Below are 27,591 nucleotides of genomic sequence, written 5' to 3' on the forward strand. Positions count from 1 at the left end.
ATTGTCCTACGGTGGGAGGCTCCAGTCCCACCGCTCACCGGGGGGGTGTCCGGAGCGTCGGCCGAACGAGCCAATCGGATTCAAGAGCGGTGAAAGGAGGACGGAACAATACCGTAAATGCACTCACGTTGTATGTTATGTTTTTTTTTTTTTTTTGTTTTTTTTTCGGATTCTTACCATGTGCAATGTTGCGGCTTTAACAGTTTATGCAACTATTTATGAAGACATCTGTTGTACCTGTAATAAATATATAGAAAAGCATGTACTTGGTACTGCAAGTTCTGCTGTTAATGGTGTTTTATTTAAACCCCTTGTTTTTTTTCGTCCGGATTTATTATTTAGTCGAGTATTAATTCCCTGTCCGTGCGCAGGGTCAACGTCTACATGGCACTTATGCTTTTTACCTTCACTTTTTTTGTTTTTTTTGTTTTTACCCGCGTACCAAAGCTGCCCCGGCTGTACGGTGACCGTCGGTTCCCCTCTTCGCTGCGTTGGGTCACACATCAAAGTCGCACGCAGCGGTTTCTTGCTGTATTTAAACATTTTTTTTTTTTTACATGAAATATTTCCTGCACATCATGGGTTTTATAGCGCAGTTCTGACGTCTGTGCTGAGGACCACGTGTCCTGCGAACAGCTACGAGTCGTCGGCAAAAATGTGAAGCTTTTAAATTATTAGTCGTACTCTTTATCTTTTTACCAATAGGATTTGTCGGTGTGGATTCGTAGGGTAAGATGTCCTCAACGCTTTTAGGACAAAGCGACACGATTTCGCACTGATAGGAGATCATCACAGCCAATAATCCTGTGCGTCGATGGCCGGGGGTCCATGTCTTTCCCGGTAGGAAGGAGTAATGTGGATTCATCTGTACAGTCCCATATCATGTCCTCTAATTTATTCATCGTTGTAAAGTTGTACAGGAGCTGTTAAAACGTGGGAACTCGGACTGGATGCTTTTTTTTTTTGTTTTTTTTAAGTTTGTTTTCCCTCTTAGTTCCGATCTCATCGTATTTTCTATGTATGTATTATTGTTTTACATTTTTTTTTGGTTTTATACTTTTTGCATGTATATTTCTTTGTACAGATGCCATAAGTGTTCGCGCTGTAAATATTTTACGTTTTGCCATCAGTTCTTTTGAAATTAAACATTCAGAAAATTTCCTCCGTTTCTCCTTGCTTTTGACGTCTGTTCCATTTTTATTTTTTCACCCATCCACTGAACTCATTTCAAGAATTTTTTTTTTTTTTTTTTTTTTTTTTTTTTTAATGAAATTAGCTGTGTAGTGAATATTCACGGCCCCGCCCCTAGTGTCATGTCAGCCCTTCGTTACCAATCAGGTTCAAGCCGCTTGTTTGAACGTAAGCATCGTCTGAACCGAACTGCCCAGAAGTCTTAAGTGAAAGTGAAGTGATTGTCGTTGTGAGACACTGCAGCACAGCACACGGTGACACAACGAAATGTGTCCCCTGTATTTAACCATCACCCTTGGTGAGTAGTGGGCGGCCATGACAGGCCACCCGCTAGGCCAAATTTCTTCTCTGTGACCCGTTTTTAAAAGTAGGACCTTTCTAGGTACATAAATGATCTTTAGGTTTTTATAAAATTTCAAATGTTAGGAGCTCAATGATTGACCATGATTGACATGTTACTTCCACGTTCTGGCTGATAAAATCTGAATGAATTAAGAGAATAAGAGAATGTGTGGTTTTAAAGGCTGTTTTGTGGCCAACCAAATTAATTTTTAACTAGAATTAAGGTACACACGAGCATGTTAACCTTATAATAGTGAAATAAGGAAGCATAGTGGCCCGGTCGTGAGAGTGTGAACTGGCCATCCTAAAAAAAGTAAGCGTTGTAGTCACACGTGACCGGGCACAACACCGTGCTCGCAGTGAAATGCCTTCAAGCGGTGGGCAGCCATGAAAGGCGTCCCCTTGGCGGTTGGGGATCTGAACCCCCAACCTTTCGGTTACGGCTCCACTTCCTTACCCGCTAGGCCACCACTGCCCTTCAAATCGTCCATTAGGAAGAAGGTGTCGATGGGCTCTGACATGGACAACCCTGATTAGGAATGAACTGTGATGGGAAAGTGAGTGAATTTGTAAATGAATAATTTGTCAAATGAACACAAACTGAAAATATTAGAGCTGCATCAAGGTGGAATATGGGAACCCACCAGGCCCAGATGGTTTGTGAGGCTGTTGTGGATGACGTCATGGATGCCATCTAGAGAAGCCCCTCAACCGGTTTAACATCTCTCTCCTGTCTGATGCACAATTTTATTCGGTGAGCGCCGCCCGTCACTTCATGTTTAATTTAATACAGGAGCTGCATACCAGCTGCCAGACACCCAGATACCTCAACACCCAGATACCTCAACACCCAGATACCTCAACACCCAGATACCTCAACACCCAGATACCTCAACACCCAGACACCTCACTACCCAGACACCTCACTACCCAGACACCTCACTACCCAGACACCTCACTACCCAGATACCTCACTACCCAGACACCTCACTACCCAGACACCTCAACACCCAGATACCTCAACACCCAGATACCTCAACACCCAGATACCTCAACACCCAGATACCTCACTACCCGGACACCTCACCACCCGGACACCTCACTACCCAGACACCACACTACCCAGACACCACACTACCCAGACACCACACTACCCAGACACCACACTACCCAGACACCACACTACCCAGACACCACACCACCCGGACACCTCACTACCCAGATCCCAAACTACAGGCTCCCATGTCATAACTGTCACCGGGCCCACGTCAGTGAGTCTTGAACGGCTGGTTTTTCAAATTCTCTTTATTGTTTCACGTGAACACTGGTGGGTTTTGTTTCCATTTGAAAGCACGACAGACGAGATGATAAAACCATTGCACAATAAGGCAAAAAAAAAGGAAAATTTACACACATTTGCTCAACACTACTTAACTACATCACTGCTGTGGCCGCGGGTTTAGTGTATCGGGGACTTGAGTCTGGCCAAACGCCACCCATCTCCGCATGACTTGAGACCAGCGGGTTCCCACCCAGACGGCGGCGTGAATTGGTAATAAATACAAAAATAAGAGGCTGCTACTTTCTAACATTCCTCATGTTTCATTAAAGCCACTTAAAGGACAAGAACATGGCATACGTCTACATGCCGACTGAAGGGTGGAAAAGAGGAATTTCCTCAAAAGGTCACTGGGTTCATGGGAGGACCTGAGTATTGCAATGACGTCATGAATGCAGAAAGACAGCTGTGTTTGCCCAGCGAACGGAGGGTGTAGCTGTGCTCTACACGGCCTGGTGAAGCTCTGAAGAAGCTCTGCTACAGGCCCAACTCTGACGTCCCCTCAGGGCTGGAGCTCCTGCGGTAGGTCCTCCTCAGCAAAGGGCCGCATCACACTGGACGCATTTATTTTTACGGTATTTACCAGACGCCCTTATCCAGAGAGACTTGCAACCAGTAGTTACAGGGACAGTCCCCCCCCTGGAGCAACTCAGGGTTAAGTGTCCTGCTCAGGGACACGATGGTAGTAAGTGGGGTTTGAACCTGGGTCTTCTGGTTCATGGGCGAGTGTGTTACCCGCTAGGATACTACTGCCATGAAGTGTGGATCCAGGTTAGCAAGATGTCCGAGTTTTAGGAGTAAGTCTGGGTGGGTGCGAGGGGGACACGTGCTCTAATGAAAAGAGAAAACTATTCGAAGCAGTTGTCACAAATGAGGAAAACTGAGTTTTTAGTTTAATGTACATACAGACGTTAACACAAAACCGATTAAGACTGTTACATTCGGGGGACCAAATCCGTATTCGCTGGGCTGCCTTCATGAAATATCGTAGTTAGGAAATCTGGGCAAAGTTACATCATCTTTTGACTATATTTTTTGTTAAATTATGATGCAGAAACATGTTTTTAATGCTATCATGTTGTATATTAAATGACACACTGTAGCCAGTTCGATAATTCCCACTTCCCCACTTCTTCACATGTCATCCAACATTTTTAAATACGACCTCATAATTCTAATAAATTTCCCAGGTTAAGCACATAATTGCGTGTTATGTCTTGATCACAATTTTCCAAATGGGAATATCTTATCATACATGCACATGAAGGCATCATGAAGTAGCAATTTTCACATTTCCTTTTCTCATAAAACAAAGTGCTGATGGGCTGTTATAGCGAGTCTTTGATCATACAGTCGCCGAAAGCCAGCGTTATGTCATCTAAAATAGTTTTAGGAAGGTGGAGATTAATGCTAAAACTGGGTAGTGAGATATACAGTCCAGGCCAAAAGTTTGGACACCTTCTCATTCAGTGCGTTTTCTATAATTTCATGACCATTTACGTTGGTAGATTCTCACTGAAGGCATTAAAACTATGAATGAACACATGTGGAGTTCTGTACTTAACAAAAAGTGGAGACCTGGAGACCTCCACAGTCACCGGACCTGAACCCAGTCCAGATGGTTTGGGGTGAGCTGGACCAACAAGTGCTAAACACCTCTGGGAACTCCTTCAAGACTGTTGGAGAAGCATTTCAGGTGACGACCTCTTGAAGCTCATCGAGAGAATGCCAAGAGTGTGTAAAGCAGTAATCAGAGCAAAGAAACTAGAATATAAAACATGTTTTCACTTATTTCACCTTTTTTTGTTAAGTTCAGAACTCCACATGTGTTCATTCATAGTTTTGATGCCTTCAGTGAGAATCTACCAACGTAAATGGTCACGAAAATAAAGAAAACACGTTGAATGATAAGGTGTCCAAACTTTTGGCCTGTAGTGTATATATAATATATATATAATCTGACACATACACAAGTGATGTAAGAAAATAAACATGTTTTTCTACCATTACCACTGCGGGGTAATAAATTATAAATTATTGGTCCACTCCAACACTAATTGGGACTCTTGATGCTCCGCCTTTCTTGTCCAGTGTATGCTACTGCCCTGTGGTTTCACACAAAGTCGGTGATAAAATGATCCTACACTGGTGCTAGGTGACCCCCCCCACTAAGAGTTATCCACCTCCCCTGGCCTTCACTAGTTCTAGAACAAATGTGATTTTAGAAAGCAAAGAGCCCGACAAGGAGAGGTCGGAACGGTCCAAACGCAGGTGAGTGGCGTTGCTGGCAGTCATCGTTCCCGTGAGGCTGTCGTGATGGATCCTTGGGATGATCGTGTCCTGAGTGGTTTATTGCGGAGAGGGGGAATATCTTTCGCTGCCTTTTTTTTCCAAGTTTTTAAAAAGCGTTTTTGGTGTCTGAAATTTGGGGCGTGACAACTAGGCCACTTCTTGGGTTTGAGGGATTCGGCGGAATGGATGGGGGGGGGGGGGTTCAGGGTCCCAGATCTTCACTTGCGTCGTCCATGGTGATGGTGGTTGTGCATGTCCTCCATACTGACTTTACCCCACACGCCAATCACAAAGGCCTCAATCTCGCACTCGTTCTCCCCGCGGGCGATTCGGAAGAAGCCGCTCTCGCCCCAGTTCTTGCCCCAAGAGTTGGCAGCAATCTACAGACATCACAGACGAGAAAAGGATGATGAGCTTCCAACCCACAAAGGAGGCAAATAACATGCAGCTGCATCAATTGCATTGCTTTATTTTGCTCGTTTTTATGAAATGATTATTAAAAATGATAAGAAAGACTTGCTTATCAAGTCACCTACCCAGTATTTCTGTATCCCGTTATAGGTGGCCTCCTCGCCCCACCTAAAACAAGGAAGAGTTCACCATCAGCTCATAATTCTGAATGTCGGCATTTCCCGAGCGCATTAAATAACAAACATCTCGCGGAAATAGACGGGCGAGGAGGAAGGGGTGGTATTCATGCCCATCGGGGCGCCCGTGCCATTTCCTCCGGGCTGGAGAGAGACGGGACACAAGCGCCAGGAAGCGGGCCGCGCCCTGCGACTTGGTCAGAGGTCATCAGACTCTCCGTCCCTGAGAACCGGGAGCGCCGGGACTCGTCCCGTTCCCAGCAGCCCCGGGGGTTGCTTTTTCTGGCTCCTGATCTCAGACCAGCGCTGCTCTTGCCGCATTTAAACTCTGACTCAAAGTCTCCAGGCGCCGGGCGTCGCTCTGCCTCAGAGGCCTCTCGCCGCTTGTCCTTTAATAGGCAAGGACCGCGTCCTGCCAGCCAGCGTCCCACCAGACGCTGGCATTTTCGGATGGTCCCACGTGCACTTTTATAAACAGGCCGATCGATGTCGCTGCGGTGGTGACGTGTGTTTCCATGGCTGCGTATTGGCTCAAACTCGGCAAAGTTTGGGGCGCCACGCTGGCCTTATCTCACCCTGTTTTGGGCATTTTCGCCCCGCTGGACAATGACTACGCATTCCAGAGCTGCCGGTCCCCCGTCCCGACCCTCCTCTCTGGGGTTTATCCCCCCCCCCCAGTTCAGTACAGTTCGGGCTCGGGCCGCCAGACAATGGCACTTCCAGCAGAACGGGCACCAATGCGCGTTCCACAAACTTTCCCAGGCCCCGGGCTCAATGGACCGCAGCACAGCGGGATTTTCTCAGTGCAAACACGCCGAAGCCGCAGACGCTTTTCCACAAATCCACCCCCCCCCCCGAAAAAAAGGGTCCCTGGGCCTAAAGCGGCGAAAGAACCGCAGCGTCAGGCGAAAAAGCGCGCTCGGGACGGGTGCACGGGTGCGGACCGCGCCTAAATACGCCAGCTGCAGCCAGACACACACGTCTGGACCACGCCCCGATGCCCCAGAGCCAATCGGGTAACCGCACCCGGCGCATTTATGCATTAAATACGACCTTTCACCTTTTATTTATTGATTTATGTATTCCCCTCCGCCCTCCTGTTTACCCGAGTATCCGGACTGAGTGGGTTCCGTGCTTGCGGGAGTGGGCCGGCTTGTGGTGGCCGACGTCCGTGTGCCGGTAGATCCCGCTCTTGTAGACAAAGAAGTCTCCGTGGACCTCTAGGATGGCTGGCAAGGGAGAAAGAGCGACGAAAAAGAGGGATTATTGGCATTTCCCCCCCGATTCCCGTTCAACCTGCCACTCGCCACCGGTATATAAACGTTACGGTGACACGCCCGCTTTCTGCTCCGTTCTCAGGCATTTTCAAAAGCCGATATTACGTAACGGCCATTACGGGCCGCGGACCCGCATCAAAGCCGCTCTGCCGTGAGGGTAAACAAGGCGCCATTTTGAACTTTGTGCAAACTCGTGATTGTTCTTGAGTTCAATCGGAGTTTTGGTCAGACGGACGGTCAAAAGGAAGCAAATCCCGCCGGTGGCGTTGTGAGAACGACCCGCTCCCGCGTTTGCTTTGTCTGGCAGGAAACGGCCCAAATGAACGATGACCGTGGAAGGAGATCAATAGAGAGATTGATAAACTTGAATTAAAAAACTTTTGCCATTGGCTTCGTTTTTTTTGAACTCTAGTAGTCAGACGTGGAGCCATAAGCCCCGCCCCACTTCCTAGAACAGAGCCAAATGTTGCCCCCCCCATTCTGTTTTCCCACTGAACCACCGATCATAAAGTGAGGTCAAAGGTCATCTTATCTCTAGAACAGTTCACCTGGGGCTCTGAGACGAATCTCACACACACACACACACACACACACACACACACACACCTGATTACCTTGTACTGGGCCATTGTCCATGATCTCTTTCATGATCTCTTTATGCTACAGGAGAAACAGAGAAAGTGAGACGATCTGAGATGAATGTAGTCAAGAGGCAGATGTGCACAGCTGGGCGTGGCTGTTTGTTTACAGCGGCGGCGTCGTAACGCGCCGCGGTGCTTTGCCAGCGCGTAGCTGGATGCGATTGCGACGGTGAGACGTCGGATCGGGAATCTTAATGAGCTGCTCCGTCTGGTGGTCCTGGTTCAGATCCAGATCCTGGCAGGGTGAACCGAGTGGCCCCGCCCCGCCCCGCCCCGCCTGACGCCGCAGAGCAACATTCTGCGCTGACCAGGCAGGAGGGATTGGTGGATGGAGGGGGACGGAGGTCATGTGAACGGATGTTGGGAAAGCGACGGCAAAAAGTCCACTGGACCCGTGGAATGTTTACATGTCCAATTCATTTAAAATGTGATGGACACTGCGGAAAATTTCATAAATAGTGACAACAAAATACAACATATAAAAGCAACAGTCGTGTAAGAAGTCATAACGTATCGTTCATTAAATGAACCTCCTCTCATGCGGACACGGCTCTGACGGGCGTGTTCGTGGACGCCACCGTCTTTTTTCCTATTAGTGCAGCCATGTTTGGTGACCACGTCCTCCTGCTCCGAACAGGCAGAGTAAAACAACGAGTCCGTGTCCCAGGCCGGGACCGTCCCGCGGCAAAACATCTCTCCGAATTGACGAAAAATGGCTGCGCCGGGCCGCGTGTTGCGTCGAGGGCGGAGGTCAGGTTTGTCTGCATCTGACGGAGTTTCAGTCCCGAATACGGAACTGTCCTCCATGTTGGTGGCCGCGGTGCTGAGCGGCAGAGTTCGAAGGCGTCTGCTTCTTTATTTATTTCGGTGTTGCCAACCAGGAAATAAAAGAAGAACGGAACATATGAGCTCTTTTAATTACGTTCAAAACGTGCTGCGAAATACGTGGCGAAGTGAACAGTCCCGGCGGACTGTCCCCGTCCCTACTCTGGCATAAACGTACATTTTAAAAGCTTCGTCTACTGTAGACCTCCACAGTGGGAAGTGTAGCCTAGCGGGTAACACACTCGCCTATGAACCAGAACACCCAGGTTGAATTCCCACTTACTACCATCGTGTCCCAGAGAAGTGTCTCCAGGGGGGGACTGTCCCTGTCACTACTGACTGTAAGTCGCTCTGGATGAGGGCGTCTGGTAAATGCGGTGCTCTTACATTAGAGGACAGCCTGTACGGCGGGGTGGACTGGTAGATGTCGTTGCTGTAGGTGCGGGAGTTGGGGCAGGGCGCGGTGGCCTGCCGCTTTCCCCGGCCAATGGATCGACTCTGCATCATGCAACGTCCGACCTCTGGGGACGAGCTGTGTGGCGCGGCGAAGGGGTAGCACTCCTCCGTCACCACCCTGGGAGAAAGGGGACCGAGACGACGATGAGCGAAGGAGCGGCGCGGATCGCGGGGAGCGAGTGGAGAGAGCCGCCCACCCTCTCCGCCGAAGGTACCACCAGGCGCCGTCAATCCGGCCCCCGGCGCAGCCGCCCTGGTTGTGCGTGTCGCAGGAAATCAGATTCTGCGGTGAGAGCTGAGGGGTCATGTGGCCCATGGACTGGATGGCGATCCGGTCCGAGGCCACGGCTGAAACAGATGAAGAGAGACCCTTACTGGTCAGCAAAATCTGGACGAACATGTCAAACTCGAGCTGCGGGCTACTGACCGGCGGTAGAAAAGGCCCAGGAAGCGGCGCAGTTGCCTTGGTCCAAAGGCTCGTGTATCTTGCCGGGCCACTTCTCGGCGGCGTTGAAGTGGCGAGGCAGATCGTTTCGTCCGTTCATGTTCATCTGCAGAGACAGTGACCGGAGGGGCTGAGAGACCGAACGGGCAGCCGGTCCCCTCCGATACGAGGAGGTGGGACATAATCTGGCAACACACCTTACATAATCTAATCTTACATAATCATAATATAGGGTGGTAGTAGCCTAGTGGGTAACACACTCACCTATAAACCAGAAGACCCGGGTTCGAATCCCACTTACTACCATTGTGTCCCTGAGCTAGACACTTAACCCTGAGTGTCTCCAGGGAGACTGTCCCTGTAACTACTGATTGTAAGTCGCTCTGGATAAGGGCGTCTGATAAATGCTGTAAATGTAAATGTAAATGTAATCTGGCAACGCAGCTTCCATTTAGTCCAGCAGGCAGGACGGATAAAAGTGGAATTTTACGAAAGGTTTTGCTGAAAGGACCTGACTTTTCTTTGACGTTGTGGTCAGTGGCATCACAAAAATATCCTGAAGTCCATTTAATATCCTCACTTGCTGTGCGTTTGACGTGAAGTGAGTGAAGTTCTTGTCCATAAAAAACTTTTAGGGAGAATTGAAGTGAAGTGGTTCTCATCGTGAAACACAGCACACGGTGAAACGTGTCCTCTGTATTTATCCATCACCCTGGGTGAGCAGTGGGCGGGGACCTTCGTCAAGGGGACCGCAGTGGCACCTTGGCGGTTTGAGGATTCGACCTTCTGACTACGGGGCTGCTTCCTCAACCGCTAGGCCACTGCTGCACCAGAACTTCAACCCTGGACCCTCAGATTTAAAGTCTAATGCTCCTCTGACTGAGCTATTTTGGGACTAGGACTAGAACTAAGATTTAAACACGTCCCTTAATAATCTGACTGTGCCAAAATAATAAATAAAAATACGACATGTATTGAGACTGAGGAGCAGGACTGGACGTGACTGCATGATGTTCCTCCACAACGCTGATAAATGAGTGTTGGAGGGTCGTGCTCTGGCCAGTCTTGGTCTTCCATTTAACAGTAATCAGGCGGCGAGGACGGCGTCTCGCTGACAGGTCCAGGAATGCACCTTTTAACCGCCGAGGGTCACTTTCCCCCGCTGCTCGACCCACCCGCATTCCTGAGATGAGGCTCGTGACCGGTCGCCGAGGCAACCAGATAGCTGATATGAAACGGTGGAATGCCGGCGGCAGCCGACGCTGTTCAAAGTCCCTGCCGGGCCACGCCCCCGGACGGCCCTCGATAATTAACTCTCATCATTAGGTTTGGAGCCTGCAATGCGTCCTGCCAAAAAACTCTCCAACGCATAGTCAGAGCAGCTGAGAGAATCATCGGTGTCCCTCTCCCCTCCCTCCAAGACATCTACAGCACACGCCTCACCAAGAAAGCCCTCGGCATAGCAGCTGATCCCACCCACCCAATGAAAACCTTCTTCAGCCTGCTGCCATCAGGGAGGAGGGTGCGGAGTCTCCAGGCCAGGACCAGCAGACTGAAGGACAGCTTCACCCATCAGGCTGTCAGGAAACTCAACTCTCTCCCGGCTCTGCCCCCACTCCCCTCACTCCCCTCTTCTGCTCCACAAACTTTCTGAACTCTAACACACACAAACTGACCATGCACCAGTCACTCTGTGCAGCTTTGGTCTGCCATCTACCTCACTTGTCACTTCGTCACTTTAAACTTACCTCTGTTGCACTACATGGGTTTGCACTCTCCACCATGTGCCCTTATTTGTATATGGTGTTTTTAAAAATTGTATATTGTGTTTTTGTTAAATTGTATTTATACCTTTGTATTCAATGTTACTGTTTTGTATTTAATGTTACTTGTATGGGTCTGAGAGTAATGTAATTTCAATTCTCTGCATGTCCTGTACATGTGGCAGAATTGACAATAAAGCTGACTTGACTTGACTTGACTATGGTGACTTGATTAACCGCAATGTAGTGTGTTGATTTGGGACGTGCTTCCGCCTGGCTGTTGTCAGACGTCATAACAACGACATGATTAATTATACTAATATCCAATAAATGTATGAATCTGTGAATTATGGCTAATAATAAACCAAGCACATTAGTATTACTGGTAGTAGCCCAGCGGGTAACACGCTCGCCTGTGAACCAGAAGACCCAGGTTCAAACCCCACTCACTACCATTGTGTCCCTGAGCAGGACACTTAACCCTGAGTGTCTCCAGGGGGGGACTGTCCCTGTAACTCCTGGATAAGGGCGTCTGGTAAAGGCCGTAAATGTAAATGTAATACAAGTGATTGGTGGAATTGTGGGTGACGGTGAGGGTCGCCCACCTGGATCTCGTTCATGCTCATGATGGAGCGGGAGGGCCGCTGGGTGCCCAGACGGTAGCGCAGGCCTTCGTCCAAGCTCATCCCCCAGAACTGGCTGTAGTTGGACGCCCTCCAGCTGAGAACAGGCGGGACGTGTAAATCCGGGTCCTCCGAGCGGCCCGAGCCGCATGTTGAACGTCTGCCGCCGGAGCACTTACCCATAGTTCCCTCTGTTGACGGCCTGGATCGTATCATCCTCGATCAGGCAGGCGTGCTGCTCGCATTCCCAACGGCCACTGGGGCTGCACGTGCTGCGAGACAAGAGCAGAGAGACGCTTAAAACGTCTACGAGAACATATGCCGTTTATATACCTGCTTTATTCATGGTAAGGAAGCCTGTCATGGCTGCCCACTGCCCGCCAAGGCCGATGGTTACGCTCGCCGCGCATCACAAGATCACTTCATCTCATGAAACGGAATTATTACGCGTCACACCGAGACGTCGTGGCGGGAGGAATTCCCTGGGTGAGACTGAACAGGCCGGGAGATGGACAGACAGAGCGGGGGCTGTTTGAGGGGTCGGGGTGCTTCGTCCTTGTAAGGCTACACAGATGGGAGCAATAACCATTTTTAGGCAGACGGCGGGAGGGGAGAGAGAGAGAGAGAGCCCGGACCAGCGCCGCGGGGGAATTCTCTACACGAGGGCGGCATTCCCGCCATTCGGCCGAGTCACAGTTTACAGAAGGACGTTTTTCTTTTTTAAAACGCATTCTGACGGGACGGCTGGACTTATCACATGGAAGCGAGTTATTTCTGGGGTCAGACACACTGCTGCTGAAAACAAACCCGGTGGGACAATTAGTGAATTTGCACCATCAGTAATGTACCGTTTCAGGGTTCAGTTGGAACCAGAACAAACAAATAAATAAATTATTTCACAATCTTCATTCGTTCTATTCGTTAAAAACATGCATTTTTATGCTGCTCGTGCTTTGATTTTGAGTGCAGGTGACATGACCCGTTCTTCCATGCGTCAGAACGTGGGCTATTTGAATGCAGCTTGTTTGCGAGGATCATAATGTACTAAGAAGCCTCAATACCTCAATCACTGGCAAAACTGTGTAGCATAAAACAAAGAAAAATCTTCCTCATATTTTGGTTTTATAGAGAAGTTATTTATGAAGGTCAGGACGTGTTTTTTTTTTTTTTATTATTATTATTTAAAACCACCCAATCTGGCAACGCTGCGTTAAGAACCAACATGAACATGTCCATGTGTTCTTACTGGACATAATACATTTTAGTCCTAGATTTTACATTTGTACACAGTTGTTATAATCCATCATTGAACATGTATAGCCTTTAAATATAATATTAAGTTAATATTTGTAATACGCTATATAACGCAAAACTATAACCGATTAGTCGTACTCAGGGTTGTGGCTGACGGAGCCCATCCCAGGACACACACACACACACACACACACAGAGACTGACAATTCAGACAATGCAAACAACGCACACACAAGGTCCGAGCTGGGATTCAAATGTCGCCAACCCCCACCGTGCAGCCACGCCTATTAACACTCTTGTCCTAATACAAGTCATTGTGACGCCTCAACAACAGATGCACATTGGGTGCTAATAACGCAGAGGCTGCGGCTTTGTCCCCCGTGCGGGCCACATTGCATCAGAGGCGGCGGTGGCCTAGCAGGTAAAGGAGCGGACCCGTAATCAGAAGGTTGCCGGTTCGAATCCCGAACCGCCGAGGTGCCACTGAGGTCCCAGTCCTGACGCTCACACACACTTCCTGGCCACGAGCGCATGGGGGGAAAGGGAACATGTTGTGACTCTTTAGACTCTTGTTTTGTCTTCCAAGACTGAAATGAGGTTCTGCACCCAACAAGCCCAAATTCCCCATGCTGCACCCCTCACACCCACATTCCGTTCTAAAGTGTACTAAACGTGTCAACTGTGTGTTCGCATGTACATTTCATGCAGCTTTGTGTATTGTATTCCAGAACCTGCATCAGCGTTCAGCATCAACTCATCTCACTCGCGTGCCCAGACCTGGAAATAAAGCATCTGAGGTCGTGACCTTTGACCACCAAAAGACAAATGGGGTTCATTCAGGAGCCAGTGGGCTGAAGGATTTGAAGCAGGGAGTAAAAAGTGTAAGATACCATCTGGACGGACGTGATCTCAGGAAATCTGGAGCCAGAATGTGTGATGATGATGTGAAGATTATTCAGTGAGAAACTCACGTTTTTTTTTGGTTTTTCTGCACTGACACGACTGGACTTTTTGCACAGTTTTCATGCCTGTATTGAGAAATGATGGTGTGTTTTATGCACTGTGGCGGTATGTAGGAGTGTTAAAAGAGGAGTTATCAGGTCTCTGTGAACCTATAAGGTCCAAACATGACCCCAAAGACCAGGAAAAACACGAATGTCCCCACAAGCAAAGTGAAACAAACCATCGCCATTCAGCCATAACACACACCAACTTCACATGCCCGGCGTCCAGTGTCAGATGGGTGGGACACTGAGCGCAGGCCACGCCCCTGCCCGATTCCCTACCTGCCAGGGACAGTCCCCCCCTGGAGACACTCAGGGTTAAGTGTCCTGCTCAGGGACACGACGGTAGTAAGTGGGATTTGAACCTGGGTCTTCTGGGTCATAGGCGAGTGTGTTACCCGCTAGGCTACTACCACCATGTCTCATGTGTCAAATGTGGTCATGTGTGGTGTGTCTCCACTTCTTCTTTCCCAAAGTCCTCCCCCTTCCTAGAAGGTCTGGAGAAAGCAACAGTTGTCTCACCTACGAAGACTCATATCACGGCAAAACGACGGCGGGGTCTGCGGAGAGACTCAGGCAGGTACGCGGTGGAGGTTACCGCGTTCGTGGCCGGAAGAGATAAGGGCTGAGGAGGTGAGAGGTCGGCAGTGGCGGAGGGAGGGAGGGAGAGGAAGCTCCTCCACAGCCAAATGGTATTTTGATTCCTTGAACCGCGCGTGAAGTGGAGGCGGAGAAAGGGAAGGGACGTCGTCCGAATTCGGGACGAAGGTTCGTCCCCAGACCCGGGCTGGCGTTCAGCGGCGGAGAGGGGGGACTATTTTTAAACCAACAGCGAGGCCGCGCTTGTTTAACTTTCGCACACCGCTTCTAAAGGACGTTTCTGTCACAATGACCCTCCAGCCGACTGCCAAGAAAGAAAAAGCGATTTCCGTCCGTAACAACATGCCTGTCAGGACGAAGGTTCCCCTGAGGACACGCCACCGCGACCTCTCCAAAATCCCACAGTCCACAGGAGAGACAAGGCCGACACAGCGGCTAAACGAGGAGATCTGATCCATGCACATGCTGCTCTTGCGTTGAACAGGATTTAAGTTGCAGGTTTAGCCGGGTCTACAGTATTTTATTGTACCGTCGCAGCAGGAGCGCATGCGGTGCTCAGCTGGACCAAGAAAATGCGACACCGTTTCCACGTGCCCGTGCGTGTCGGACGAGGCTGAGAAAGTGAAAGCGAAAAGCAAAAAAGTCTGTGACTGTCTGTTGTACTGTATTCATACTAAAACATGGTATTGGGCTGAGCATCAAACCACAATTCAAACCACGTCGCTTAAAATTTGGCCAGTTAATTGCACATTTTGCAATGATCTTATCGCTTGCTATAAGGTATATTTGGAAAGGAGGCTCAGACAGGGAGTGGCGGGGAGATGATCTGGTCTTCTCTTCTGTAGACTTAAATTACAGTCAATCAAATGTAATAAAAAAACTTGCTTTTTGAAAATATTTTTTTTATTATTTTGGAAAGGCCAAAAACACGTGTTGCGTATGGGGGTTTAAATAGTTTCATCTGGTGTTCACTCTCTGCGGATTGGATGCATCATCTGCATCGGCCCTGAAACTAGGGACCGCCCCTGGCATCTCCAGTTCAACAAAAGTCCGGTGCGTTAACTGAGTTCATTTAGTGGGGCGAATTGAGGTTCTAATCAACGCTTTTTGGGTGCGGTGGCGGCTGTTGCTGGGACCAGTGGAGATGAAAATCCCTCAGATGGGTCTCCGAGCCGGAGATGCCTCGGTGACTCGAACCAGGAGGTGAAACCTCATCCCAATGCTGCTGGAGGGCAGCGTGTACGCAGCCGCGCTCGGGGAACGCGTTCCTGTCCAAATAAGAGGAAATTCTGTCTTACAGAGAGGGCTGCCAGACTTATCAGAACTATAGGATTAGAAGAAATTAATTCCCTCTGGTTGGAGGTAATCCTATTAGGGGGGAGGTTATATAAGATGAGAGATTCCTCAGCACTGCGTATGTTGCTGTTCCTACATTCTTGCAAAAAATAAATCCTGGTTTATTTGTAGGCACCGTAGTACAAAGTGGAAATCGAGGGGAAATGGATGGAAGCAGTCTGAGGTGTTATTAACCCAAAAAAGTCTAGATTGTTATCACCACTCCCTATAGCTACTGTTGACCAAGAGCACAAATTCTGCGAATGAACTGAAAAACTCTAAAATCACAACAGGATCACAATTTTCAGAGGTCCCCTGACATGAATTTTAGATCGTTCTTAGTGTCCCCTAATACTGTATCTGAAGTCTCATGGTGCAGAATTACAGCCACTTTCATCCAGTCCCACAGTGAGACGTCCCAGGACGCGCCGTTTCACCGCCTGTAGCTTTAAATGCTAATGAGGAGGAGAGCAGCCAATAGAAGTTCAGCGGGCACTGGCGACACGACGAACCACGAACCGTCTGGTTCTTCAGAGTCTCTTGCGACGGAACTAAAAACTTTTACATCCAATCACCAAGCAAGTGCAATTGTTTGGAAGCCACGACGGTCGGTGGAGATCATGTTTCAGGGAAATTCTCTGGGCGGAAAAAGCATGAGAAACGGGAGGTAACCTTTCCCCTTATGATGTCATAAAGGGACAAAGTCTAAATCAGACCGTCTGAGCTGCCGCTCAATGAACGACTCTTTTCACACCTATCGCCATTTCTAGCCACTGCAGGACCGTAGACAGGCCAGGGGAACTCGTATTAATGTTAAATCATCTCACAAAGTCATATTTTCATGATAGGGGACCTTTGATAGAACTAAATGGGTGATGGGTTGGAAGCAGAGGACATTTTTTGTTGTGTCCCCATCTGCTGAGCTGCAGCGTTTCGCAACGACAATCACTTCCCTTTCAATTAAAACAACGTAATATCACAAAGTCTTATCAAGACAATTTTTTAAAGCAAATATCCAGTGTAATTATTCGATATAGTAAAATGGAATGTGTAAAATTAGATAATTACATTTGATTTTAAAACCCCAAGACAAGGGGAAGATTTCAGTTTAGGGGTAGCGGTAGGCTGTTGAGTGTGGTCACATACGGGTAACGGTACGTTTATTACATGCGCGTTATGTATGTGTAACTGCAGGCTTCGCCAAACGTGAGTCTGTGTGTGAACGAGCGTCTGGGCGTGTAAACCGGCTCACCATAAATTGCAGTTCTCTTTGTAGGTCGCGCCGGCGTGGAATCTGTGGCCATTCCTGTCGCAGAAGCCTGTGGTTAACAAGAGAGGAGACTGTTACACACCAGCCTGGAGACGAGTGATGTTTCTCCTGAAGCGTAACGGAAGATGATACACACACACACACACACACACACAGATGCGTTGGCGCAGGCCGAGGACGAAGTGAGCCGGCGTAAGACCGATCCGCACAGGAGTTGCGGCACTCCCGCCCTGGAATGCGTTCTTGGCCCTCTGCTGCTTTCTAAGAGATTCCAGACCCTCGTCACGCCTTGATGAGCTTAATCAGAGCGGGAGCGCACACACACACACACACACACACACACCCCTACAGCCCAGACACCTTCACAGAACATCTCATGTCCCTCTCACCATCTTCAGGAGGTGCCAGGAGAGCAACTTACTCCCAGGGGCACGGAGAGAAAAAGTCACGTTCCACGTTCGCCCACCTACCTACACGCTCCAAAAATACATGGAAATACATGCAGGGTGCAGAGCAGCCGTTTTACTGAAGCGTTCGGACTGATTTTACTGCCGTGAGACTCGGATGAAATGAACGTTTAAAGAATGAGAGAAATGAGCCGAGATGTCGGCGTTTTACAGCGTGACAGTCCAGGAAGAAGACAGTTACTGTCCATTTACAAATCCTGGTTCATCATGTACATGCTGCAGCTTCCTCTCCAATAGGGTGCTAGTAGCCTAGCGGGTAACACACTCGCCTATGAAGCAGAAGACCCAGGTTCAAACCCCACTTACTACCATCGTGTCCCTGAGCAGGACACTTAACCCTGAGTGTCTCCAGGGGGGGACTGTCCCTGTAACTACTGGGTGGTAGTAGCCTAGTGGGTAACACACTTGCCTGTGAACCAGAAGACCCAGGTTCAAACCCCACTTACTACCATCGTGTCCCTGAGCTGGACACGTAACCCTGAGTGTCTCCAGGGGGGGACTGTCCCTGTAACTACTGATTGGAAGTCGCTCTGGATAAGGGCGTCTGGTAATTGCAAAATGCAGTACAGAAGTCATTTCCCACAATGCACGAGGTGCACTGCACGGTGAATGTTTGCGCTGGGCATTACAGAACGGTACGTGGTGTAAACACCTGTCCCCCCCGGCCCCACGTTCCTCTCCCCGCTCCCTCTCTCCACATTACAGGCATTCCATTCACGGAACTCCATTCATCCCCCTGCCCCCCTTCCACACCCGCTCCCTTTTATTCCCTTCCGGTAATAAACAGGCCACTGTTCCCCTCGCTCTGGTCTCAGGTGCCTTCCTGCGGCGTTCTCGCCGCTTCCTCCGCGGTTCCTCCGCGGTTCGGCTCAGACGTGGCACGCACCGTGTGGCCTCTCCACCCCCAGGCAGTGGCTCCAGAAGTCGGGGCAGCAGTCGGAGACGGTGCGGTTGCAGAACAGGTCGCAGTAGCAGATGGTGTCGAGGTAGGCCACCGTGCACTGGTCGTCTCTGCCCGGGCAGCATCCGCCCCGGCGCTGGCAGTAGGAGCCGTACGGGTCGCGGATGCCCCTGACGTGCAGGGGGCTGTTGAGCTCCCGCCGGACGCGGGACGCGCCCCTCGCCGCCGCGCTCGCCTGCACCAGTAGGAGGAGCCCTATCGCTGGCAGCAGCAGTAAAGGCCTCATCCTAGCGTCCCTGGAGAAAAATAAAACAGAGGACAACAACAGATGCCCGTCATTCCTATCGACTGTCTCTCTCTGGCCAGGGTACAGATTCTGAGTTTCATCCCATCCCAACTGAAACCTATAAAAAAAAAAAAAAAACCTTTAAAAAACGTTAAATCTTCAATGTTTAAATGCTAAGACTTGAGATAAAGAGCAACTCTGACCAAAAGAAAAGAAGGAAAAAGTGAGGCCTGAACACCACCGGCTTGACCTCCACGATGTGGGGCGGCAGGTGTTGGGTGGGGCAGAGGTCTCCGGACCCCGAACCGAAATATCACTGCCAGCAACTCAAAAAAAGCGCACGAAGCTCTCGCGGTTTTTATTAATGTCCGGTTTTCAGGAACTAAATTCTTACTCCCATCAGCACGCTGGAATAGCTAAAAATGTAAAACTTATTTATTTAAAATTTTTTTTTGGTAATTACGTGATTTGCACGTGAATGCAGCAAAATACGAGACCACAGCAACATGGTTTTCTGTGTAAATATGTTCCAATAAGGCTAAAAACAACTCGCTGAACAAATTTACGGCCAGAGTTAAATAAGACAATAGAAACGTTGGTTCGGGATGGAATACGAGGGTTAACTCCACACCGGCGCTTCTCGGGCCTTCTCGCGTGGAGGGAGGATTATTTCCATTGTTTGATTTTTGCACCTCTTTTTCGTACAGATGAGGAAGAGAACGGACGTCGGTAAGTATTACCGGGGTAAACAGCCGGACGGAAACTACTTCCTGTCGTCCCAGGCACCCTGCGGTTAAAGTAGCGGCCGTTTTGACACAGCCACTTTACGCCGGCTTTGTACATGCTGATCTCTGCCGAAAAGAAAGAGGACTTTCGTGACCTCCGACTGCACTGAAGGCTTGAGCCACCAGGGCCGTGGTTGGTCCGGGAGTCTTTGTCGTCCACGCGGTTGACGTTCCCTTTCTCACATGTGACTGCATGTTTGTCCACTCCGGTTACCCGGGAGAAGGGGCGGGGGCAAAGAGGAAGGGGGCGGAGTGGAGTTACATAAATAAATAAATAAAACATTAATTATCCAATCAGCCCCCACAGCACAATGGTGCCGTTCCGGAGGAACTCCTTCGCTGTGCAGTTTTCTGCATGACTGTGCATTAGTGACACACACACACACACACACACACACATACACACACACCAGTGCCCTCTCGCAGGAACACCTCTCCTGACAAGTTTGGGAACTGGGGGTCAGTGACACCTCAGGTGTCAGGTCCAGGGTGACCTCTGTAACCACGGAGACCGGCGTTTGAGGGCGGACGCGGCCTGGTGCTGTGCAGCCGTGTGCGTGATCTTTTTATTCACAGCCGCGAAGTCTAGAGGGATGCTGGGAAAATGCTGCTTTGGCGTAAACACATTGATGACTTTCTTTCTGGTCAAGAAAGAACAACTTTTCTAGAGCACTCGGTGATATTTTTTTAATTGCTTTGCTTTGTACCTGGCGCCTGCCCGAAATGATCTTATTAATGGAATTATGTCCACGAAGCTCAACGGGGCGTAATCGGGGTGTGGCACAGAGGACTGTCTCTTCCTTTGACTGTTAGGATCAATAAGGAGAGGGTGGATGACTGGGACGTGGACATCTGCCGTCCCCCGTAGAACTGCAAAAGCAGACAGATGGAGTGGCGACCCTCGACAAACGTGGACAGCTAATGGCAGAGCAAATCCGGCATGCCGCGTTCTAATCTGTGCCATAGCCGGTGGGCTTAGTGCCGGGATTTAAATAATTGTGCTTTTTTTTTTTTTTTTTTTTTAACCAGTGAGGGGTGGTTCTCTACTCCCACGCAGTCGGCAAACTTGCTGAAAACATCTTACAAACCCTTTACAGAGTAAAAGCACCCCAAAAACCAAACTTAATAACCAGAAGTGTACTTTTATACGTTGGCAGTATGAAACACAAAACTATACAGAACTATAAAGCACAGACATATAGATATTACGTTGCGTTGCTGATATTTGCTTTGTGAGCGGAATGCTGCATGTGTTTAAAAGAGAAGTTCTCCAGCACCTGCTGCCTACAGGACGTGGCGGAACGTACCTCGAGTTGCTGTGGCGTGAACCTGCTCTTCAGCCCGCTGCTGTAATCCAACACGAAACCTCAGGTCCGTTTGAGAAGGTTGGACAAGTTTCTCTGTCTCTCTCTCTCTCTCTCTCCCCCTTTCACTCTGCTCTGTCGAACCCACGACCTTCTCTATATACTGGCTGGGCGTGCAGGCAGGCCACTCCCCTCTCTCTCCCCACCCCGTCCTGCTCTCTCTCTCCCCCACTCCTCTACCTGGCCCTGCCTCGGGTTAATCATCTCACACGCCCGGAGGGCGGAGAATGGGACGAGGGAGGGGAAGTGTTGCGTCACACTTTTTTCGCTTGTTGTTGGTTTTAAATCTTGCCGTATCAGGAAGGTCCTGGTGGTTTCCTGTCGCCTGACTGCTGACTTTCTCCTGCAAAAAGAAAAGCCGAGTTCCTCAACTTGTTCCTCGAATGCAGTGTACATTTCACCTCCTGCTGGACACAGGGGCAAATACACCGAGATCTGGACCAGGACTGGGATCAATGCTGCGTTATAACGCATGATAACCGTCAATTTTATCTGCTCACTGCACGATGGTGAAGTTTTCACAAACCCTCGAAGAACGTGAACTCTGTACAGTGATATACAATAATCAGTATTTCACCAAACACTTCTTATAGTGCATCATAATCCATAAAAAAAGTCCTGAAATGTAGAATTTTATCTGCTCACTGCACGATGGTGAAGTTTTTACAAACCCCTGAAGAACATGAACTGTACACACACATACACACCACACACACACACACACACACACACACATACACAAAAGAACGTGTACATTTTATGTATTAAAAGTGTCCTCGTGGATGCAAAGCCACCATGTTGGCTCTCTCGGTGACAAACAAAGAAGCTGCACTGCGGTGCACACACACACACACACACACACACACACACACACACACACACACACAAAGAAAAACCACATGCATGCTTACACCATGTGCCAATAATCAGTATATTGCTAAACACCTCTTATAGTGCATTATAATACATGAAATGTAGAATTGTAGCTGCTCACTCTGTACATTTTAAGCATTAAAGGTGTCCTCTTGGATACAAAGCCACCATGTTGTCCCTCTCGGTGACAAACAAAGAAAAGGAACACAATCAATAATTCACTATTTTGGGGTGGGGGCTGCCGGTCTAACAGCACTCGCAAGGACAAAAACGACACACATAAAATACATCAATTTTTACACCATGCACCAATACTCAATACATCACCACACACACAAAAAAGGTAAGTAAGTATCTTGACATGGTGGCGCCTTTAAGAAGTTGTAATAAGCGAGGCGAGGGCGGGGTTCGCGTAGAAGCCAGCGCGGGGACTCGGGTGTCAGGTGTGGTCTTCATCCTCAGCGCTGTGACATGCAGGACACATTAAACCGCGTTATCGCCATCGTGCCTGACTGGCATGAAAGCGTGGCACGCACAAACAAACAATGGGCAGCCTGCTCCAGCTCCTCCACGGTGTAATATACGTCCCCTCAGTTCATTTATATAGTACTGGACACCTTCTCATTCGACGTGTTTTCTTTATCTTCATGACCATTTACGTTGGTAGATTCTCACTGAAGGCATCAAAACTATGAATGAACACATGTGGAGTTCTGTACTTAACAAAAAGTGGAGACCTGGAGACCTCCACAGTCACCAGACCTGAACCCAGTCCAGATGGTTTGGGGTGAGCTGGACCCCAACAAGTGCTAAACACCTCTGGGAACTCCTTCAAGACTGTTGGAGAAGCATTTCAGGTGACGACCTCTTGAAGCTCATCGAGAGAATGCCAAGAGTGTGCAAAGCAGTAACCAGAGCAAAGAAACTAGAATATAAACATGTTTTCACTTATTTCACCTTTTTTTGTTAAGTACAGAACTCCACATGTGTTCATTCATAGTTTTGATGCCTTCAGTGAGAATCTACCAACGTAAATGGTCATGAAGATAAAGAAAACGCGTTGAATGAGAAGGTGTCCAGACTTTTGACCTCTTCTCTAGTTCCCCTTCATTTCCATTACACCTAGTTTGCACAGTCAAATAAATGTCTTGTAGCTACAAGCAGACTCTTGAAATTGAAGCGTCATTGTCATTGTGAAACACTGCAGCGCAGCACACGGTGACACGACTCTGCATTTAACCCAGTCCGCCCGGGGAGCAGCGCGTGGGGACGGAACCTCTGCGGATCGGGATTCGAACCTACGAATCCCGCCCGCTAGGCCACCGCTGCCCCAGGAAAGTCCTGAATGACTAAGTGGTTGGACTTGGACAATCGATTAAGAAATGTTAATGTTTAACGTTAAGAAATGTTTTGTAGTCTTTTTTTTTTGGTTCTAAATGGAAATGATATTTAGTCCAACAGTTTTTTTTTATATTATTTTGAGATTCTGGAAGTGGCCCTTTAATAAAACTATTTATTTACGTGTCAGGAGTACTTGTACTTGTTACGTAATAATGGATGACGAATGTGAAACCGAGCCACTGGTCCACGCGGGTCCCCATGACGAACCATGAAGCCACGTGCTGGGGGGCCGAGGCCAGTAATTAGTCCCCGGCGGAATCGGCGGAGCCGATGACAGGGCCGGACGCGTGATTCACTCGCGCGTGAATCAGAGCACGAGCGTGCACGTATTTCGTAATGCCGCGGCGAGCGAGCGTGCGCCGGCGTGGGAGGCCGAGCGAGAAGTCGGCTGACCAGAAGAAGCAGGAGAGATGGGAAACCAGGAGAAGGTTACGCCACGGGCGGGTTCGGCTGTGGTTATGAGGGGGTGGGTGAAGAATTGTGGAGCCGCTCGCTCCCTTTCCAGAACAATCTGCCTCTTTCACTCGGTCTGGGGGCTCCTGACCCTGAACCCCAAACCAGGCCTCTCTGGTCCCATGGAGACCTGCTCTGATCGCACAAAAACCTATAAAAAAACACCCAAACCCGATGCGCGGCGGAGACGTCTGTGAAATCATTCAGGAGAACTTGGAGAGAAGGTTTCTCCCGAGGGTTCGCCCCCTCAGATCGGTGAATAAACACCGGACGAGGACGGGAAACCGTCCCAGCGAGTTTGCCTGGTTCTGGCGGCTCTTCTGGAGTTACAGAAGCAGAAACGAATGAGGACTCGCGTGGTCGTGGTCTTCACGAGTTCAGAGTTAATTGTACAAGTACATGTGAGGTTACGTAATAATACAAATTTGTCCATTCCTCTCCAAATCGCGGAGCGTTTCACTCTCTCTGCTTCTCTCCACCACCTTGAGTGTCTTCGGAGTGGCCTTCAGAGTTGGTGTCTCCAGGCTTTTGACCGAGCAGCATAACAACAAAAGCCCAAAAGCAGGGAGCCGAGGCACGTGGGACAGCAGTAAAGTCAAAACGCATGCTGGTGATGGTTCCTTCTTCTCTTCTTCTCGCCGTCTACATGTGGTTATAAATAACACTGTCTATACGCCCGTCTAATCCAAGAAGATTAGGGTGTAGTGGCCTAGTGGGGTACCACACTCGCCTATGAACCAGAAGACCCAGGTTCAAACCCCACTTACTACCATCGTGTCCCTGAGCAGGACACTTATCCCTGAGTGTCTCCAGGGGGGGGGACTGTCCCTGTAACTACTGATTGTAAGTCGCTCTGGATAAGGGCGTCTGGTAAATGCCGTAAATGGTGGTAGCGTAGTGGGCGACATGAGAAATTGAATGTAAAAAAGCCTCCACTCCCCTGCACCCCGTCCACCACGTCCACCACGTCCACCTGCCTTTGAAGCTCCCCTCTGCTTACTGAAGTGTAGACATAACACCCAGTCCCTCAGTCGCTCATGAAAGGTGGAAGATCGGCGGTCTTCACTTCCGAATTTGGGATGAAAGGTGAGTCGCAGCGCTGGTTTATGTGAAGGGGACACGGATTTCTACGGATTTACTGTCCACTCAGAGAGGCGGAGACACAGAAAAATGGCAGATGTGGTCACGCAGCATAAAGACCGAGAACTGAAAGTCGGTGGTGTTGAAATCATCGGCGTCAGCAGAACTGGCGAATCGTCCCGCGGCCGCCATGACTGGCGGGATCAACCGCGGCGGACGGGTGTGTTTGGGTCTGCGGTTTCCCTCCGTACCTTTTACAAGCCCGCTCACGCTTACCACGCTCTTATTTATCATTCCTGTGATGGGGAACAAGTCAAGAGGAGAACACACACACACACACTTATACACATACACACACACACACACTTATACATATACACACACACACACACCACACACACACTTATACATATACACACACACACACACACACTTATACACACACACACACTTATACACATACACACACACACACTTATACACATACACACACACATACACACACACACACACTTATACACACACACACACACACACTTATACACATACACATACACACACACACACACACTTATACACACACACACACTTATACACATACACATACACACACACACTTATATACACACACACACACACACACACTTATACACATACACACACACACACACTTATACACATACACACACATATACACACACACACACACACAATACACATAACACACACACACACACACACACACTTATACACATACACACATACACACACACTTATACATATACACACACACACACACACACACTTACACCATACACACACACACTTATACATACACATACACACACACACACACACTTATACACATACACACACACACATACACACACACACACTTATATACACACACACACACACACACTTATACACATACACATACACACACACACACTTATACACACACACACACACTTATACACACACACACACACACACACTTATACACACTCACACACACACACTTATACACATACACACACACTTATACACACACACACACTTATACACATACACACACACACATACACACACATGCACACACATACACACACACACACTTATACACATACACATACACACACACATATATACAAATACACATACACACATACACACACACACACACACATATACACATACACACACATACACACACACACACATATATACAAATACACACACACATACACACACATATACACATACACACACACACACTTATACACACACACACATACACACACACATATACACACACATATACACATACACACACACACACACTTATGCACATACACACACACATACACACACATACACACACACACACATATACACATACACACAAACACACAAACATATACACATACACACACATATACACACGCACACATATATACAAATACACACACATACACACACATACAGACACTTACACACACACATACACACACACACACACACTTATACACATACACACATACACACACACACTTATACACATACACACACACACACACACACTTATACACATACACACACACACATATACACATACACACACACACAGACACACTTATGCACATACACACACATACACACACACACTTATACACATACACACACACACACTTATACACATACACACACACATATACACATACACACACACATATACACATACACACACACACACACACTTATACACATACACACATACACACACACACTTATACACATACAGACACATACACACACATACACACACACACATATACACATACACACATACACACAAACATATACACATACACACACACACATATATACAAATACACACACATACACACACATACAGACACTTACACACACACATACACACAAATACACAAATGTTCACACACACTGCTTGCTTAGTTGCTGTCTGTAAGTCCCGCAACAACTCGCTTAAAGAGGGGCTCCTGTTCCTGAGCCGAGAGCTCACATTCGTGCATGGCGATGATCACCTGAGCAGCGGGGCCCGGTCGACTAATTATAGTTTATCATCAGCAGGGGAATTACTGCAGCATCGCATGCGAGAACATGCTGCTGCTGCAGCTGACATGGCCTCCTCAATTGGCCCTAATTTCAAGCGATGGAAGGCGTTCGCTCTAGACTCTTCTCGGCCTCTGGCTCCCACGTGGCGGAATCGACTTGTGCTAGATGTTCGATTGGCCGAGTCTGCAGAAAACTAAAAACCTTCCTTTTTAAGAGATTTACAGTACAGGCCAAAAGTCTGGACACCTTCTCATTCAACATGTTTTCTTTATCTTCATGACCGTTTATGTTGGTAGATTCTCACTGAAGGCATCAAAACTATGAATGAACACGTGTGGAGACCTGGCCTCCACAGTCACCGGACCTGAACCCAATCCAGATGGTTTGGGGTGAGCTGGACCCCAACAAGTGCTAAACACCTCTGGGAACTCCTTCAAGACTGTTGGAGAACCATTTCAGGTGACGACCTCTTGAAGCTCATCGAGAGAATGCCAAGAGTGTGCAAAGCCGTAACCAGAGCAAAGAAACTGGAATATAAAACATGTTTTCACTTATTTCACTTTTTTTGTTAAGTACAGAACTCCACATGTGTTCATTCATAGTTTTGATGACTTCAGTGAGAATCTACCAACGTAAATGG

At 48.5% G+C, this 27,591-nt stretch overlaps 1 protein-coding gene across 1 annotated transcript; it reads right to left on the reverse strand.

The window, feature by feature from the left end:
- Nucleotides 1-4,786: 4,786 nt before the first annotated feature.
- On the reverse strand, nucleotides 4,787-21,119 carry tinagl1 (tubulointerstitial nephritis antigen-like 1). Its single transcript, XM_028964849.1, has 12 exons — nucleotides 20,991-21,119; nucleotides 18,598-18,908; nucleotides 17,227-17,293; nucleotides 11,961-12,053; nucleotides 11,764-11,878; nucleotides 9,378-9,501; nucleotides 9,148-9,298; nucleotides 8,882-9,068; nucleotides 7,643-7,688; nucleotides 6,857-6,980; nucleotides 5,701-5,743; nucleotides 4,787-5,544 (listed from the first exon to the last, which is right to left on the reverse strand). Exons 2-12 carry the CDS (start codon nucleotides 18,896-18,898, stop codon nucleotides 5,383-5,385), a joined length of 1,413 nt encoding a protein of 470 aa, XP_028820682.1. The 5' UTR covers nucleotides 18,899-18,908; nucleotides 20,991-21,119; the 3' UTR covers nucleotides 4,787-5,382.
- Nucleotides 21,120-27,591: the final 6,472 nt, after the last annotated feature.

Source organism: Denticeps clupeoides, chromosome 20, assembly GCF_900700375.1.
Source record: "Denticeps clupeoides chromosome 20, fDenClu1.1, whole genome shotgun sequence".
NCBI lineage: Eukaryota > Metazoa > Chordata > Actinopteri > Clupeiformes > Denticipitidae > Denticeps > Denticeps clupeoides.